The sequence below is a fragment of the Podarcis muralis genome, chromosome 2 (assembly GCF_964188315.1).
Source record: "Podarcis muralis chromosome 2, rPodMur119.hap1.1, whole genome shotgun sequence".
NCBI classification, from domain to species: Eukaryota; Metazoa; Chordata; class Lepidosauria; order Squamata; family Lacertidae; genus Podarcis; species Podarcis muralis.
In genome coordinates, this window is record NC_135656.1 from 33,467,517 (window position 1) to 33,484,258 (window position 16,742).

General features: G+C 46.7%; 1 protein-coding gene across 3 annotated transcripts in view; it reads left to right on the forward strand.

Annotated features, from left to right (window-relative positions):
* RAB37 (RAB37, member RAS oncogene family) overlaps positions 1-16,742 on the forward strand; it is a 75,413-nt gene that overhangs the window by 35,978 nt on the left and 22,693 nt on the right. The window contains exon 2 of one of the 3 annotated variants that reach the window (XM_077924167.1): positions 798-908. In XM_077924167.1, coding sequence (XP_077780293.1) covers positions 798-908 — 111 coding nt within the window. Of the gene's footprint in view, positions 1-797; positions 909-14,656; positions 14,901-16,742 lie in introns of those variants that run through there. The other 2 variants (XM_028716796.2, XM_028716795.2) reach the window with 2 other exon arrangements.

The following is a 16,742-nucleotide window of genomic DNA, read 5'->3' on the forward strand; positions in this document are numbered from 1 at the left end:
CGTCTGCAATTTTGTCAAAGGTTTTGGTTTTTTTTAATGGAAGAACAGGTGGGGCTGGGCTATGAAGCTGGTTGTAGATGCAGTGCAATTAATGAAGGGCTCAAACAGGTGAAGGGAGCCAAGGACAGGATTGAGGGCTGCAGTGATACGTAGAAATACTTTGTTTGGATGCTAGGTCTTCCTGTTGCTGGACTGCTGATCTACCCCACTGAGAAACGAGAGAGAGAGACTTGGAACACAAGGTTCTCAGAGGCCAGGTCTACCCAGGACTCACTGCTGCAATGTCAGCTGATTTATCAGAAATGAAGGGCCTGTTCTTAGATGTCAGTTATGTGTTCTTATTTGTTTGGAGTACAGTCATACCTTGGAAGTCGAATGGAATCCATTCCAGAAGTCCATTCGACTTCCAAAACATTCGAAAACCAAAGCGCGGCTTCTGATTGAATGTGGGAAGCTCCTGCAGCCAATTGGAAGCTGCGGAATCCCCATCGGACGTTCGGCTTCCAAAAGAATGTTTGCAAACCAGAACACTCACTTCTGGGTTTGTGGCGTTCGGGAGCCAAAACGTTCAAGAACTAAGCTGTTCGAAAACATGTATGGCTGTATTTACTTTGCTTCTCCCCCTGAAATATTCCTGTGGGTGTCGTGCTCAAACCCATGTCTAACCACGTCTCTCCAATATTACAAAGTTACCAGTTAATTTGCTGCCAGCATTTGTACACTGAGAACAGAGAAATGGGGCCTCGGCCCTTTTAATTCGGATGCTAACCTGATTTTTTTTTGTCTGATTCTCGCAGACTATCCTGGTTGGAGACAGCGGAGTTGGGAAGACATCACTGCTGGTTCAGTTTGACCAGGGCAAGTTCATACCAGGCTCTTTTTCTGCAACTGTGGGCATCGGATTTACCGTAAGGGCCACTTGGCTACTCTAGGCATGTTTGAGAATGGTTACTTAAATGAGGGCAGACCTTTACTATACAGTGGTACCTCGGGTTAAGTACTTAATTCATTCCGGAGGTCTGTACTTAACCTGAAACTGTTCTTAACCTGAAGCACCACTTTAGCTAATGGGGTCTCCCGCTGCTGCTGCGCCGCCGGAGCACGATTTCTGTTCTCATCCTGAAGCAAAGTTCTTAACCTGAAGCACTATTTCTGGGTTAGCAGAGTCTGTAACCTGAAGCGTATGTAACCTGAAGCGTATGTAACCTGAAGCATATGTAACCCGAGGTACCACTGTACAAGTACTGACATCTGGCTTTCTGTGCAATGTAGCCCAGCAGATGGTGGTAGCAAATTAAATCGAAGACTGCATCATCAGGAAACTGGCCTAAACACCAGGATGTTACACCTATTTATGGGGTTCCAGATATCACTACATTGGGGGTGAGAAATCTGTGGTCCTATGGGTTAAACCACAGAGCTGTGGGTTAAACCACAGAGCCTAGGGCTTGCCGATTGGAAGATGGGCGGTTTGAATCCCCGCAACAGGGTGAGCTCCCGTTGCTCTGTCCTAGCTCCTGCCAACTTAGCAGTTCGAAAGCATGTCAAAGTGCAAGTAGATAAATAGGTACCGCTCCGGCGGGAAGGTAAACGGTGTTCCTGTGCACTGCTCTGGTTTCACCAGAAGCGGCTTACTCATGCTGGCCACAGGACCCGGAAAAACTGTCTGCAGACAAACGGCGGCTCTCTTGGCCAGTAAAGCGAGATGAGCACCACAACCCCAGAGTCATCTGCGACTGGACTTAACTGTCAGGGGTCCTTTACTTTTTATGGGTATTATTAGACTCTAGTTCCCAATAGCCTCAGCCAGAAGGGTCAGTGGCCAGGGATGATGGTAGTTGTACCAACAGAAGTTGGTGGTAGGACCCAGAACCTGCTCAGTATACCAAATCTATGGCTGTCCTGGACAGAAGTGTCTGGTTCTCTACACCATCCCTCACCCAGTCCTAGAACTCTGTGCTGTTCCTGCTATTTTCCTTCCTTTTCTCCATTCCTTTCCTCTCACCCCTGTTGCCACCATTGCAGCTGAGGAAGTTGGTGCCTCATGAGGCTCTTCCATTAGAAACATGGAGGAGGAGTCCTTCCATGTTGCCAGCCAGTCAGTGCACACAGCCTAGATTAACCCAATCTCAGCACAGGTGGTTGACCCCGTGGAAAGGACAGTATTAAACATGGGAAAGTTTCTGTCCAATTCTTCCCCTATCCATCGTCGGCCGCTAGTAATGAAACAGAAGAAAAAGAATGAGCACTGATAGGACTTCCACTTTGCCTTATCGCTGTGTGTGTGTGTGTGTGTGTGTGTGTGTGTGTGTGTAGTACCATCAAAGTGAAGCACATTGTCAATTATTTTGTCTGTTATTATATATTTACCATTGGGAGCATCAGACACATTTTCTGCCTTAGGCACCTAGCACGCACACACGCACACACACACACACACACACACACGTGTTTGTTTATTTAAAATTTGTGTGTGTGTTTATTGAAAACACTTCTGTACCACTCCTCATCAGTAATACTAGGGAGGCACACAACAAAGCAATACGCACAATGCCATTCCAATAAAATCAACACATGAAAATACAATGGAATGCATTATAATCCATAGCAGACCAGTCAGATACCACTCACAAACCCTCACAAATGCCTGGGTGGACAGATGGGTCTTTAGCCCTCGCTCTGGCATCGTCTGCGTAAAATTACAGAGAGCGAAACGGAGCCCAGCAGCAGAGGACAGAGGAAGCTGCTTTATACTGAGCCATTGGTCTCTCACGCTCAGTATTGCATACGGACTGACAGCAGCTGCCTAGCAATTTAGGCAGGAATCTCCCCCAGTCCTATTTAGAGATGCCAGGATTCGACCTGGGACCTTCTGCATCCAGAGCGGATGCTCTGTCACTGAGCTGTGACCCTTCCCCTAAAAGAGGAGGTCTCTTGCCAGAGAATAGGTGAAAAGAAGGCCCATCAGTCTCAGACTTAAGGAAACTTTTGATGGATACTTCTACTGCTGAAAGGGCTGCTTAACCCTACCCATTGCCCAGCCCTTTCCCACTGCAATTGCCACCCGCAAACTGCTCCCCCCCCAATAACATTCCAGGTGCATATTTACCCCTGCAAATATCTACCTGGAGCCCCACAAGAAGACAAACAGCCCTCTGCGTGTTGGGGGAACAGGAACTGGGGGTTGTATCTGACCAAGTCATTAAATAGGGCCGCAGGTGGCGCTGTGGTCTAAACCACTGAGCCTAGTGCTTGCCGATCAGAAGGTCGGCGGTTTGAATCCCCGCGACAGGGTGAGCTCCCGTTGCTCGGTCCCTGCTCCTGCCCACCTAGCAGTTTGAAAGCACCTCAAAGTGCAAGTAGATAAATAGGTACCGCTCCGGCGGGAAGGTAAACGGCGTTTCTGTGCGCTGCTCTGGTTCACCAGAAGCGGATTAGTCATGCTGGCCACATGACCCAGAATCTGTACACTGGCTCTCTTGGCCAATAAAGCAAGATGAGCGCCGCAACCCCAGAGTCGTCCGCGACTGGACCTAATTGTCAGGGGTCCCTTTACCTTCCTTTAAGTCATTACATGCATGGAACAACTTCCACTTGTGCACAATGGAGCGCAGTCTCCTTACCCTGCTCAGCCACCCTACCCAACACCCCAGCTGTCTGGAGCAAATTCAAAGGAAGTGCGGGTGAGAAGGGGGTGAGAAGGGAGGGGAAGTTCAATTAAGCAGCTAAAAATTGTTCCACTTTCTCTCTCACACACACATGCAGAAACGTCTACCAAAATTTGCCCCCTCGTAAATCTCCTTTTCCTTAACTGAAGCAGCACCCTGGATTTTTATGCACATGCCATGTGTAAGCACCCTCAAGCACATATTATTTTTGCTAAATGGTTTTCTAATTGGCTTAGTTCTGCTCCTGCCACGATGTATACAGTATAGGCCATGCGTCCCCCCCCCAAAAAAAAAGCACCCTCGTTGTTGTTTTTCATTGTTTGGTATCTTGCAGCAACACCGTGCCTGAGCCGCGATGGCGTGTCCCACACACAAGGTGTTCTTTAATAACACAGCTAGCAAAACTAAGTGATAAGAGCAGTGCTGACATATGCAAAGCTCTCCCAGTGACTGGGATAAACAGGGCAGAGGGCAAATTTATGCCACTTTGCCAGCCATTGCTTCCCACCCCGAAATGTATGGCTAGCTAGAAAGTGTCTTCACTCCAGGCACCCATGATGCACAGCAACCACCCTGTGACCTGCTATATATGTTGTGTGTGTGTGTGTGTGTGTGTGTGTGTGTACGCACAAAAATCTCCCTCCTGTCAACCTGTCTGAGAAGGATGAGTGACCAACTCTAAAACCGGAAGGATAGGCTCATACCCTCCAACATTTCTCTGATAAAAATAGGGACGTCCTATTCTATTATTAGGGGCGTGGGTGGCGCTGTGGGTTAAACCACAGAGCCTAGGACTTGGCAATCAGAAGGTCGGCAGTTCGAATCCCCGCGACGGGGTGAGCTTCCATTGCTCAGGCCCTGCTCCTGCCAACCTACCTGTTTGAAAGCACGTCAAAGTGCAAGTAGATAAATAGGTACTGCTCCGGCGGGGAGGTAAACGGCGTTTCCGTGTGCTGTTCTGGTTCGCCAGAAGTGGCTTAGTCATGCTGGCCACATGACCTGGAAGCTGTACGCCGGCTCCCTCGGCCAATAAAGCGAGATGAGCACCGCAACCCCAGAGTCGGCCACGACTGGACCTAATGGTCCGGGGTCCCTTTACCTTTACTTTATTATTATTATTATTATTTATTTATTTATTTATTTATTATTATATCCCACCCATCTGACTGGATTGCCCCAGTCACTCAGGGCAGGTTCCAACATATGTAAAAATGTATTAAAACTTTGAACATTAAAAAAAAACTTCCTTGGACATGGCTGTCTTCAGACGTCTTTTAAAGGTTGTATAGTTAATTATCTCCTTGACTCAGTGGTCGCAAAACTCTAGGCCCTCCAACATTTCTCCGATGGATATAGGGACGTCCTATCATACCCTCCAACATTTACCCAATGAAAACAAGGACGTCCTAAGGGAAAGTGGGACATTCCAGTATCAAAACAGAAACCGGGATGGTTTTGTAAATCCCGGACTGTCCCTGGAAAATAGGGGCACTTGGGAGGTCTGTAAGCTTAGGCCTTTAAAAGTCTGAAGTACTGAACCATCTACTATTCAAGGCAGTTCACTTTCCGAAGAGACCCCTAGGGGAGAAGAAGACAATCTGAGGCCTGCCAATCATTAAAAAAAAAATTTTTTTTTAAGAAACATGAAAAACACTCCAGTTTTTAATGCTTGACAATTTATTATGTTTTTATATATGTTGGAAGGCACCCAGAGGTGCTGGGGAAACCCAGCCATATGGGCGGGGAAACAAAGAAAGAAAGAAAGAAAGAAAGAAAGAAAGAAAGAAAGAAAGAAAGAAAGAAAGAAAGAAATATTTTTATTCCAAATGAGACAGATGACCCATTTACCATGAGCAAGGAAGGAAACAACCACAGTGAGCAGAGATGTCCCTGGGCCCACATGGCTAGGTACATTTTTAGGATGTGCACACACACACACTTAATTGTACATAAATGGCTTTCATCTTTTCATCTTATTTAAATCTTGTTTTTAAGTTGTATTTTAATCAATTGTTTTTATACCTGGTGTTAGCCGCCCTGAGCCCGGTCTTGGCTGGGGAGGGCGGGGTATAAATAAAATTTATTATTACATTATTATTATTATTATTATTATTATTATTATTATCTTTTGCCACTGAATGACAGGTACAGTGGCCCATCATGGCAGGCATCAGACCCAGGAGAGGACTTGAGGAAAAGGCCAAACATTTCCTAGGCCAGAACACGGCTGCTCTTCGTGTCACCACTTGGGTCTGGCTTGGGGGGGAAAGAATTGGGAGACAGAGAAGGGAAGGGCGATGGAGGGCCATCTCCCTCTGCCCCTGATTGGCTAGAGTCAAGTCACGTGTCAGCTTCCTGCTCTCACCTGGTAGCCCTTGGCCCTTTGAGGAGTCCTGCTTAACCGCTGCTCACACCGTGTTCCTGCCTTGTGATCCTAGCTTGCCTGCCTTGCCTTGCCTTGCCTTGCCTTGCCCTGCCTCCTCGCCTTGTCTGTGCCTTTTGCTTCCTGCCCTTCCTCCTCTCCTGCCTGGATGGATTCCACTCAGCCTTGGGCTCCATCGGCTGCTTGTGAGCAAACATCGCCCCATCCCAGAGGCACCCTGCACAGCACAGCACACCAACCAGGTCTGTAACCTTCCTCTTCCACAGCCCAAGATGCTGGCACTTCTTGCGCTGCTCTGGGAAACAGTGGCATGGCGTGGGGTGGGGCCACAGGGGCACCAAAAATGGTTAGGGATGGAAAGTTTCAACACCTGGTGCTGCCTCAGTACAGCTACGCAAATACATCTCTGGGCTCCGTTGAAAACAGCTTCTTCATGCAAACCAGGAAGTGACCTTTCCAGACAAGGGAACAACTATTCTTTTATTATCTATGCAGTTGCAATCTCCTGGGTGATGCGGAGGCTGTTAGATAGTTGAATGTGCATGTGTACTTTATCTGTTTCCCTCCCTCCCAGCCCCGGGTGCTAGCAACCCACGTTACGCCACTGCCGTGAAATGCCTCATAGCTGTAGGCTCTCACATCCCACAGCTTTATGAAGAAGGCCTCTTCAAAAACCAGGGGCGTGTGTGACATGACATGAATAGCATTTCCTGGTGTCCTTCCATCCAGATGTTTTGGGATGCATGTCCCTCCATCCTTGACCGTTGGCTACACTGACTGAGGCTGATGGGAGCTGTGGTCCAAAAACATCTGGAAGGCACCAGGCCAGGGGGGACTGCTTTTGGGGCTTATCTGTCGAAGGCCACCATCGCTGGCACCAATTCCCATAACTGCATAAACAGTGTAAATGTTCCATGTTCACAATCTGCTTGTAGGTGATTTCTTCTGTTATGGTCACCCAGATTCCAAATATGATATGTGTCGTATTTTCTTGTTTGATATGGTCACAGGAGTCACTCCAGGATTGTTAATTATAAATGGCTATCTCATAACCTTTACCCATTGCTTGTCTTACTGTTTGATGAAAAGTAACAAAGGAGAGGAGGGCGCAGGTGGCACTGTGGGTTAAACCACACAGCCTAGGGCTTGCCAATCAGAAGGTTGGTGGCTCGAATCCCCACAACGGGGTGAGCTCCCGTTGCTTGATCCCTGCTGCTGCCAACCTAGCAGTTCGAAAGCACATCATGTGCAAGTAGATAAATAGGGACCGCTCTGGCGGGAAGGTAAACGGCGTTTCCGTGCGCTGTTCTGGTTTGCCAGAAGCGGCTTAGTCATGCTGGCCACATGACCCGGAAGCTGTACGCCGGCTCCCTCGGCCAGTAAAGCAAGATGAGCGCCGCAACCCCAGAGTCGGCCATGACTGGACCTAACGGTCAGGGGTCCCTTTACCTTTACCTAACAAAGGAGAGACCTTTCCCCTTTCTGGCTGAGTGAAGGGAATGAAATCAGCAGAGTAATTTGCAACAAATGTACGATTAGATTGCTTGCTAGAGGGAGGGGTAATTTTGGCAAAAATATTTTTTCCCTGTGGAAGAACATTTTTGGAAAAAGTTATGGTAGAATGCAAAAGCTGTTGCCCCTATTAATTGAATTGATTAAATCGTTACTTTTTAAAGGACCATGACTCATTTCTGCAGAAGTGCTGCTATTTGAGATAGTCAACAAACACATAGGACCTGGAAGAAAATGTGTGGAGTGCTCCTTTTCAGGATGCTAGCCAACTGTGCCCTTTTCAGGAAAACTCCATTTAATTTCCTGAAACCTCCCCCCCCCCCCCAGTCTCCCAGGTTTTTCTTCCAACCCCAGTTAGTCATTGTTCAGCAGTTACTAAACATGTTCTGCTGTCATTGGGGTGTTTTTGCCTCTAATTTGTTTTAGTAAACTTTGCAAACCTTAGACTTCCCCCAAGGCTGCTGATATCTTCCTTTAGTGTGAGGAAGATGCTGTTTCGGTTACATGAGGCTCCTTGCTCCCAGAATGAGTTGGCTATCAAAATATACAGTACTGTATAGGATAAATTCTGAGAGGCTCTGAAGCGCAAGCCTGCCCCCTTGTGGCAATTTTAGGCAAAATAGGTTTGATCTTGAGAATTGCGTTTTCAACTTGCTTGAAGGTATTTATTCATTCATTCATTCATTCACTCACTCATTCATTTCATAAAATTTATACACCACTTGATTGTTTTTTAAAAAAAAAACTTCAAAGTGGTTTACAAAAAGAATAAAATGATAAAATTATTGGTAAAAGCAATTGAAAGCAATTATTTATTCAAAATATTCAAAAAATAAAATAAAATCAGCCTGTCACTTGCTACCATCCACGCTATGTGGGACACAGAAAAGAGCCTCTCCTGCTGATTGCAGAGAGCAGGCGGTAAAATAAAAATAAGTGTTGTTCAGCCAATAAAAAGGCAACGAGCCAACCCACAAGCCCCAAAATCTAATAAATCACATGTCTCTGGAATAAAAGGCACTGTACTGTCAAGGAGGCTTTCAGCAGTACAGAATGTTTTTTCCTTAAATATTTACTGGTCTTAGCAGCGTTTGTTCCAAACATGCCTATAATTCAAAATGATCACTGCCATGCTTTTACTCCCCACGCCTGCAAGAGATTAAATCAGTGGGGGTTTTTAAAGCACAATTAAAAATGAAGTTGGCAAGGCTCTTAGATGTTTCTTCTGCCATGAAGGCAATTTCCCCTTTTATCCGACACAGCTTGAAGACTCCCATGGCTCACCCCGTTTATTGTAAGCCAAGAAGCTTCCTAATATTAATTAGAGTTGGGCTAGGACCTGAGAGACCCAGGTTCAAATCATCAACTCAGCCATGGGTGCTCTTGGGCCAGTTGTATCCTCTCAGCCTAGCCTACCTCCCAGAGTTATTGTGAAGATAAGATGGGGAGAAGGAGATGCATGTAATGGAAAAGAGGGCCTTCTCGGTGGTGGCACCCGCCCTGTGGAACACCCTCCCATCAGATGTCAAAGAGGAAAACAACTACTAGACTTTTAGAAGACATCTGAAGGCGGCCCTGTTTAGGGAAGCTTTTAATGTCTGATGGACTATTGTATTTTAATATTCTGTTGGTAGCCACCCAGAGTGGCTGAGGAAACCCAGCCAGATGGGCGGGGTATAAATAAATTATTATTATTATTATTATTATTATTATTATTATTATTATTATTAGCTACTTGGAAAACCACACTAAAGATCTTTCAACAGCTAAACCAAATAAATACTAGGGGAGAGGGCTTGGTGGAATTTTAAACACCGGCTGCTTGCTCTCATAAAGGATTTCTAGTGGGGGGAAATAAAATAAAAAACTCTTTCTTAAGGGCAGCTCTTTGCCATTTATCCATATTCAGAGTTCAGTCCTGAGCCGCATTCCAGAACCATTGAGTTCCTATGTCAAGATTTGCAATTTAATTTGTTCACAATCCTGAGCCAGCCCAAGACATTTTGCTGCCTAAGGCAAAGAAGAACCACCCCCCTTCCAATCATGGTGCATCAAGAGCCTGCTGGATCAGTCCAATAGCCCATGTGGTCACAGTGCCAACCAGATGCCTGTAATCATCATCATCATCATCATCATCTCCCCCCATCTGGCTGGGTTTCCCCAACCACTCTGGGCAGCTTCCAACAGAATATTAAAATACAATAACCTATTAAACCTTAAAAGCTTCCCTAAACAGGGCTGCCTTCAGATGTCTTCTAAAAGTCTGGTAGTTGTTGTTCTCTTTGACATCTGGTGGGAGGGCGTTCCACAGGGCGGGTGCCACTACCAAGAAGCCCCTCTGCCTGGTTCCCTGTAACTTGGCTTCTCGCAGTGAGGGAACCGCCAGAAGGCCCTTGGCACTGAACAATAGGGGTGGAGACGCTCCTTCAAGCGGGAAACCCACAAGCAGGATTTGAGCACAAAGACACCCCCTCACTGTGGTTTCTAACAACTGATATTCAGAAGCATTGCTGCCTTGAACTGTGGAGGCAGAGCAGAGCCATCATGGCTAGGAGCCATTGGTAACCTCATGTGGCCTTCAACCCCGATGCCTTGAACTGTACTTTCTCACTTTCAGCTGTCCTGCCCTGCATGGAAAAGAGTTTTGTCATACTCCGTATCAGGGTTACGAAGCCTGTGGGCAAAACTCAGCACCTGCTTGGCTGCACAGGTGTCAGGAGCAGGAAGTTACTATTCTCTCATGAAACTGCAAGAAAACAATTTGCAGGCTCAGTGTGGAGACCATCGGTTTTTCTCTGCATCGTGGATTCCTTCATCATTGCCACTTGCGAAACAACCACGAGAAACCTTCACTCGTTTTTGGTGTTTCAAACACCCCGTGCCAAAGGAACTATAATCCACATTCAGTTTTCCTGATCTGATACATTTTACATTTCTCGAATATTTTCTGCGGCCTTGTTACAGAGACCAGAAATACAGGTTCCTCTAGTGAAGCATAGTGGGGGATCAGGGCTAAATATAAGGTCTTGGAGACCTGGAGAGTAGCTCGGACAAGCCAATATAAGTAAATAAATGCATGAATGGAACATATCTGTATGTGCCATCTCCTTATGTTTCCATGCACCATTTACTTTCTGGATAAGGGGCAGGGCATTGCTGCACACTTAGGAAACAAGCCTTAAACTGCATTCCTACATGAGAGTAAGGCCCATTGAACCCGGTGGGACTTCCTTCTGAGGAGACGTATAGGAGGGCACTGTCACTTTGAACTGCACATAGTTTCTCCCTGCTTAAATTTCTTTATTTAAATGGATTTACTTTTGACAGTCACATAACCTAAGAAACCCAACCTGACCTTCTGTGTTGCAACTTCTCATTTGCACAACGAGATCTAAATTGTTAGGAGGCAGATCTGCAAACAAGTCTAAGCTGATCTGGTTTTAGAGAACTATGGGTTCTGATTCCTAGTCAATCATGAGATTTAGTGTGGGGCTAACTTCACAGGGGTTCTGCAATAAATCTTGGAACTAGTAGAAGGGCATGTTCTTCTACCTAAGGGGAAAACTTATAATTTATCTTAAAAACCATTGTAAACAGCTAAAATTGTTAGTAGGATTGGAATAACACTTGTGGTTTAATGGTGAATTTTGGACATAGTGAAGATGTAAGAGATTTGGATTATTATAATATAAAAGATGCAGGAGGAAATAGCTAAAAATAGGACCCACAAAGGGGAGGAGGGAAGTCCAGGCGATTATTTGGAATCTTGTTTTTATGTTGTATGTTGGATATGTGTTTGCAAAACTTTAATCTGAAAAACCAAATACAGGCAGCTCTGAAAACGCCAGAATGATATCGCTTGGAAACCCCCAGAGTTGCCAATAGGACCCAATTTGCCAGTGAGGCACAGACCCACCAACCTAAGTCTAGACTTCTCCAAACCTACCTGCCTTACAACCAGTCCAGGGGGTTGCCTTGGCTGTCTGCTTCCTCCTTAGTCTCATTGGTGCCCTTTTAGCATAGAGGAGGATGAGAGGCAGAACTGCAACTCTTTGGCTCTCTCCGTCATGGGCTCTGGCTCCCCCTACTGTTGGCCTCCCAGTCTTTTGCCATTGGACACCAGCAGCCACCACTGCTCCTTGGAAGCAAGAGTACCCAGTGTTATAGGAGTGGCAGCACGGATCAGTGCTAACCTTGGTGCGTCTGTGTACTGGTGCTTTGGGATCTAGGGCTGCGTGACCCACAGAGGGAAGGAGGTAGAAATCCCAGAACTAGAAGCAATGTTGGCTTTTGGGAGGGTGTGGGCTTTTGGCCACCCTAGGCAGCTGCACGAGGGAGTTGCAATGGGTTTCCTGGAGAGATACAGTAGGAATTATAAACCCTGAACTACCGTACTCGACTATTCACCCCACCACCAAACTTACTCCCAGTGCAGGACAGGATGGGAGAGGGGCGTGAGGCCATTCCTGTCACTGGAGATCAGCTTCATGGTTGGCAAGCTTGGCACTGGGCCCATTCTCTTCTAGATTCATCCGCAAAGCGAAACATGGGCAAACGTATTTGCCAACCAATGCTATCCCACATTAAGCTGGCTGAAGAAATAGGAAGAGAAATGTAAACCTGCAAGATCAGGTCATAAAGATTGTTTGTTCTCAGTCACTGACACTATAGAAAATCAAAGACAGAGTTATTAGTTAAGTATACTGTTGACTTATTAATTTGGGGATATGTTAAGAGAGGTTTTTTTAATGGATTATGTTTGTTTTTATCCTGTTTGTTTTACTGTTTGTTACCTGTCTTGAGTATTTGGAGAGATAAATAGGATTGAAGGTTTTTTGTTTTTTTTAAAGTAACACTATTTTATTTTAAAATAATAGTATTTTAAAATAATACACGTTCCAGAGTTTTTGATCTTTCATTAGCCTCTAGGTGGGAGGTACAGTTGAAGCTTGTCTACTACTTAACCTAGTAGTTCTCAAAGAAGATGATCTCCTCGTGGTTGCTGTCCCTTTAAGAGTAAGGGGTGGAGTTTCATAAGAACAATGGTACCAAATACATAGTCCATGTGGATCTGCCTATGGCAGAGGTGGCTAACTGGCTGCCCTCCAGATACTGTGGACTACAGATGACTAACCATTGGCCATGATTTGAGTTGGAGTCCAACAATAGCTTGAGGATCACCGGTTAGCCACCCGTGGCCACTTAGCCCAATATAGGATTCTCCAGTATAGGAAAGAAAATGCTATTCTCTCGATATGTGGGAGTTAAGATGGTTGGGGCATTCATTGAATTGCCAAACTAGGGGCCAGGTTGGTATGGTGAACAAAGCATTAGAATTTGACAGAGGAGACCTCCGTTTAAATATTCACTCAGTTAACAGGATGAGTCACTCACTTTTGCATACAGAGCAGTTGAAAGGGTAACATGGAACTGCCTTATGTATAAAACTGAGCTCCTTGGAAGAAGGGCAAGTACACAAACGTGATAAAACCATAATTTGAAAATTCCCACGGAAGGAATGTGGCGCTTGCATATTCTATCATTTCAATGAAACATGTGCAGATTTTAAATTACTATTTTAAAAGTAACTTTTTTATTTTATTGGAAAGAAAGTTAAAGCTTTCAGTATTTGTATGTACCTCCCTTCCTTCTCTGGCTGTATAGAAAATTGAAGCATCTGCATATCATGAATGAGAATTGAGAAAATCAATACATAAATAGATACAGGTAAAGAGGGGGTTCTTATCTGACAAAAAGGCGATAGCATGCCACTGGCAAGCCACTATTTCCTCTTGAACGTAGACATTGTTAGAGCAGCTGAAACAACAGAACAAACACTGTGGAGAAATTATCCATTATTGACCCACCCACAAAATTCCCAGGGAGCAGTAAATCTCTTTCATGACTTAGCACCTTTCAGGATTTTGTGAGTTCACAGAGCTGAATTATGTCTCTTTTGGTGTATTGACTATTTTCATATTCATCTTATTTTATTACATTGCAAGCATTTTGTCATTTTCTTTTCCAAGGAGCTACAAAATGGTTAACAGATTTAATAAAAGTGTTCTGTGGAGACCTGTTGCCTCAGAGTTGTCTCAGGCAATCTCCAGTTTCTGTTTAATCCCAGGGATCTGAAAATATAAAGCAATTTCCACCCAAGGAATCTTCTTCTCCGTCAGCCTGGGGAGGATGGGGAGGGGAAGAAAGGGGTTGTTCTGATCATAAATCTAGAATTCATTTCCACCAGCTGCAGATTTGGTGATATTTGGGTAGAATAAAATGCCTTTAGCTCTAGCCAGACGCCATGTGTTCCGCAATTCCCATGAGCATGATTTTGTACAAAGAAAAGAACTTCACTTAAGAGATGTTAGATAAGGATATTGTTTAGGTAAGGGGATCCTTTACTGCTGTGCAAATTGAGCAAGGAATTCCTGGCAGTTCCAGAAACACACACACTTTGTTCTGTTACTGGATTTCCTCAGATTAGAGAAGATTTGAATGAAATCTGAGAATTCATTTGGAATCAAATTTACTCTTTCTCAGATATTGTTTAAATGTCATGCTGCATGTAACCAAAGTCTTTAAAATAAAAAATCCGTAGAGATCAGAGGTCAAACTGATGGAAAAGATGTGCCTCTGTGGATTTTAGATGGAAGAGGCTTTGTGTTTTAAATGCTGCTTAGTTTCACGGAAATCAATTGATCTTAGAATGGGGAATCACCCAACACATTCAATCTCAGGGTCCAGTTTCTCCGGAACTTTGGATCTTTAGCAAGTGTGCCAGACAGTGATGCTTATTCCAATCATTCTTGGTGATGCTGAATGCAAGGACCAGGAATGATCCTAGGTCCGTGGAGTTCCCACTCACGGGGTCTATTTGGAAAGAGGCGTGGGAAAGAGGGCATCTCCCCTGAGCCACTCTCAGCAGTTACCCCCCTGCCCGATCCTTAATAAGGGAGGTAGACAAAACGTGTGCGTAAAGTTAGTAAATCCTGCGCCGGCGGGCCTTGGGCGCGGTGAAGGCTCCGGCCCTGTCCCGTGAGCCGCTTTGGAACTCGCCCGGTCGGTTCCTTCCTGAGCGCAACCGCCGCCACTTCGGGGCTTGGAAAGGGGCGGTTCTGCGGGCAGCCGGGGAGGGGCGGCGGCGGCAGCACTAGCAGCGTGGCCGGAGCTGGCCAGCCTCTCGCAGGTAGTTCCTGCTCCCTGCCCGGCCGGGGACTGAAGCCACCATGATCAGCAACGGGGCAGGCGCCCCTCCCGCGCGCAACGGGACCCCCGCGCCTCCGCTGTTGAGAAAAGCCGCTTCCCTGGGCGGGAGTTACGACGTCGCCGGCAAGGTCGGAGCCTGCTCGGGTTGGGCGCCAGGGGGCGTGAGTGGGTGTGGCGGGGAGGGAAGAGGAGGGGGCTGCTGGAGGGGAGGGGGGCTCCACTATTGGGACGCGGGCACTGCCCTCTCGCCTTCGTCTTGGCGCGCATGGCGTGCCCACTCTCTCCGGGACGTAGTTTTAAGTTTCCTCTATTCACTGGTCGTTCTCCTTCCAGCTCTGAAACTCTCCTGCCTGGGTCCCACTCTGCCAGCATCCCTGGGCAAAGAGTGGGGAGCCTTTCTTGGCACCCCTGCCAGCTTCTAAAGTGAAAGGTGCCGGTGGGACTCAGCCCTGCTTAGAAAGACACCCCAGATGTGTGGAGGTTGCTTGTAGCCATTTGGGGACCAGGAAAGTAAATTTGCATGTGCTCAAAGGCACTCTGCTTCCTGCATTCTAAAAACGAAGCGGTGACTTTAGGATCTCCAGTGAGGTGGCTGCCTCAGGTGCAGATGCTATGGGGCAGAGAGCAGGCAGTGCTGTTTGAGCCACATGGCCTGCCCTGCTGCCCTCCGGTGGATGAGGGAGAACTCTGCTCCATTGCCAGTAAGAATCAACTGCCAGTCTGTACAAAGGAGTGCCCTGGCTCCTGTACCTTTTGCCTGCTAAAAGTTTTAACACTTGCGCCGGTGGCAGAAGTTCAACAGGTGCTGCTTTTCCAACCTGGAAACCTGTCACCCGACTTGCACCACTCTGTCAGCAAAGGTGGCTGAGCTTGCAAATGACACTGAAAACAGCCACTGGTTGGTTTCTAAGCTTCTAAGCCTTGATTGCAGAGGCCTTGCCAGTCTCTGACTGAGGCGAAACCCTGCCTCCATTTAGTCATCATAGCATGTTGTTTATAGGTTGGGGTGCTTGTCAGCTTCTCGTTCTTGAGCAACTTAAAATGAATCTCCCTGACACAGCAATGCAGTGTTCTCCTTTCCTTCAACAGAGCAGTTCCTATTCAAACCGCACTCGGAGGAAGCTGCTAAAAGTGGGCTTTGTGGGGAGGTTGGTCAGGAGACGCATCTGTCAGAATGAAAGCAGCGGCAGGGGGAGGGAGAGAGAGAGAAGCTTTATGCAGGGCAAAGGGGTTAGCTTCCTCAAATGCAGCTTTTTCATGGCTCTCCTCAACCTAGGGGTGTGAGCTCTGGGAAACCTCTCTGCTGCAGCGACGAGGAGAGGAGAACGTATTCCCAGAAAGGTCGCTGGGGTCGACTGCAGAGCCCTTTAGCTGCTGTAGTTAATTGTAGATGAGCTTTCCTCATCCCAGCACCCAGTTGAGGAACACTGCTAACAGACAAATAATCAGAGACAGCAGTATCCTCTGGTAACAGATTTGGGCGCTGGTCAAAGCTTTTCAGTGTGGCTTTCCAAGGAGTTCTTTGCAGGTGTCCAGCTTGGTCTTTGCTGTCAATTTCGTACAAAGCCAGCTTTGAACCATGAAAAGCTAACAGGGGGAATGGAAGTTCTGTCTTTTCACCTTCACAGGATGCCACTGACAAGCCACTCTCATTACTGTATGAAAAACGGTAGCATTGCAAGCCTGGCAAGGCCCAGGTCTTCTGTCATCCAGGGCTTCTGGGGAGCCTCTAGTAAGCTGGAGCTCTTTTGAACGCGGAGGTCAGGGGAGGCTGATTCCCATGAGGAAATGGGGCACTGCCTCCCAACCTCGGCCAGCCCTCAGCCAGCTCCCCACCTGCCTGGCTGCCTTCTTACACCCAGTTGAGGCACTATCTGCCAGCTACCTCCTTAGTCTCAGCGTTGCCCTGTCTTCTGCCCCAACAGTCCCACCAGTAGTTGGAGCCAAGCAAAGGGCCAGTTCATGGGATA